At 29.3% G+C, this 2,171-nt stretch overlaps 1 protein-coding gene across 1 annotated transcript in view; it reads left to right on the forward strand.

Annotated features, from left to right (window-relative positions):
- The window catches only part of LOC106883996 (phospholipid phosphatase-related protein type 1), a gene marked incomplete at its 5' end in the record, with an annotated part of 30,688 nt that extends 29,255 nt beyond the window's left edge, over positions 1-1,433 (forward strand). Inside the window, one exon of the mRNA XM_014935162.2 lies at positions 71-1,433. Within this exon, the coding sequence (XP_014790648.1) occupies positions 71-262 (192 nt within the window). The remainder of the gene's footprint in view (positions 1-70) is intronic.
- Between the last annotated feature and the right edge of the window lie 738 nt (positions 1,434-2,171).

A 2,171-nucleotide genomic window follows, 5' to 3' on the forward strand; every position in this document is an offset into this window, starting at 1 on the left:
ATATTTGTATATATATATATATATATATATATATATATATTTATCTCTATCTTTCTGATTTTTTCCGCAGAACATGAGGTATGATCCACTGTTTGGTGGTTCTGGCTTCCATATTCCTCGTGTACATGTCCCGCTGTTTGCCGACGAAAGCAACCACAAGCATCGGACACATAGACCCCAAGATACATTCCAAAGGGATCTATCACATGTTGTTGAACATTATCGCCGTGGCTCTCCAACCCAGGGTAGCACTCACATGTGAATGTACCCATTCATCAAAGAGGCACCAAAACGTGAATGAAAACTCACGCTAACTTACACATACCACATATTAACACTCACACACACAATCACACATATATATATGTATATATATATATATATGTATATATACACAGACGTTATTACATGAACATGCACATACACACACACACTCTTTAATATTGACACAGTTTCTTTGGGAGAAATAATTGGAAACCAATAATCAAATCAAATACATATTTTTTTCTCTGTGTGTATGGTTGATTTTTATTTCATTTTTTTTTTATCTATTATTTTTTTTCTTTCTATATTATTAGAATCATTACAGACTTTTACACCTAATTTGAGCTTCACTTGATGGTTTGAAAGGATTTATTTTTCATGACACTACCACCACAACTAACATCACCACCGCTACCACCACAACTACTTACATCACCACCATTACCTCTGTCACCACGACTACCACCATCTAAATTTTTGCTCAAATACAATAATATATAATATCAAAAATAAAAAAAAAATACAAAAGAAAATAAAAATCAGACCATTCTTATTGGTTGAAAGCCCTATGGTAATTTGGTGGACGTTAGTTAAAGATCTTATCTACCTGTGTCTGTCTATCTGCCTGTCTGTTTGCCTTTCTCTCTTTCTCTCTTCTTATCTATCTATCTATCTATCTACTTACCTATCTATCTGCCTATCTGTCTACCTATCTATCTATCTATCTATCAATCATGTTAGTCAGTTAACTTTCTGCTCTCTCTCACTCTCTCTCTCTCTCCATCTTTAATCACTTCAATGTTTCATCACCCTTATACACACACACCTAAATACACACACAACACACACACGCACAAACACTCACACATGTATTTAAGTTTGAGTTGGTAAGTGATAAAAACCAACAACCATTTTACAAATACAACAACTCAACACAGGTGGTAGATCCAAAATCATTATACAAAAGGATCAAATCTGATTTCAATTTTGCCTATTTCTTGGGTATTTAAACACAAACTGACCATTCTGAAGCATTAAAAAAAATCTTTAAAAAAAGACAATTATAATATAAACATTTTATTCTTTTTGTTTATCATGAGACACAGATGAACAGACAGACAAAATGGAAAAGATTATTGAACAAAATGAAATTTTTTTTTTGCATCTAATTTTTTTTTTCAGTTTCTTTCTGTTTTTTGGGGGTTTTTTTTCTTGTCTTTTTAACTAAAATGTGTTCAAAACTACTGCTATAACAAAAACAATAACAATACAATAAGAAAAAAAACAACAATAATAACTACAAGAAGTACTACAAAAAGTAATTAAATGCACAATTTTACAATTACAGCAAAAACTTCATAGTGTGTACAACAGCAACAAAAACAACAACAACAATATCAATGATTTAATTATTGCATTTGGTAAAAAACAAAACAATGATAACAAAAACACAAAAATTTTAAACAATCAAATCTTAACAATATATATAGTTTAAAAGTATATTTATAATATTTTTCTAAGTTCGATTTCTTTGTGGTAAGAAAGACACCTTTTTATCTTTAAATGTTCATAAATACATGCATACCTATGTACATATATCAATATATATATATATATGTATATATATATGTGGATACATGCATACACACATACATGCAAGCCTACATATATACGTGTGTGTGTATGTGTGTATGTATGTACACATACATTACATATATACATGTATGTATATGTATGTGTGTGTATGTGTTTCTTTTTAGTAAATCAGTGATGGGAGGTATGTTAAACAAATAGAAATATATAAGAAAAAAAAATAATAATAATAATAATATTAGTTTTTTTTATAATCATTTTTTATCTTTACCAGTTAATGATAAATAGAAGTAGTTGTAGTTATAATGGCTGAA

Source organism: Octopus bimaculoides, chromosome 3 (genome assembly GCF_001194135.2).
Source record: "Octopus bimaculoides isolate UCB-OBI-ISO-001 chromosome 3, ASM119413v2, whole genome shotgun sequence".
In the NCBI taxonomy this organism is placed as follows: domain Eukaryota; kingdom Metazoa; phylum Mollusca; class Cephalopoda; order Octopoda; family Octopodidae; genus Octopus; species Octopus bimaculoides.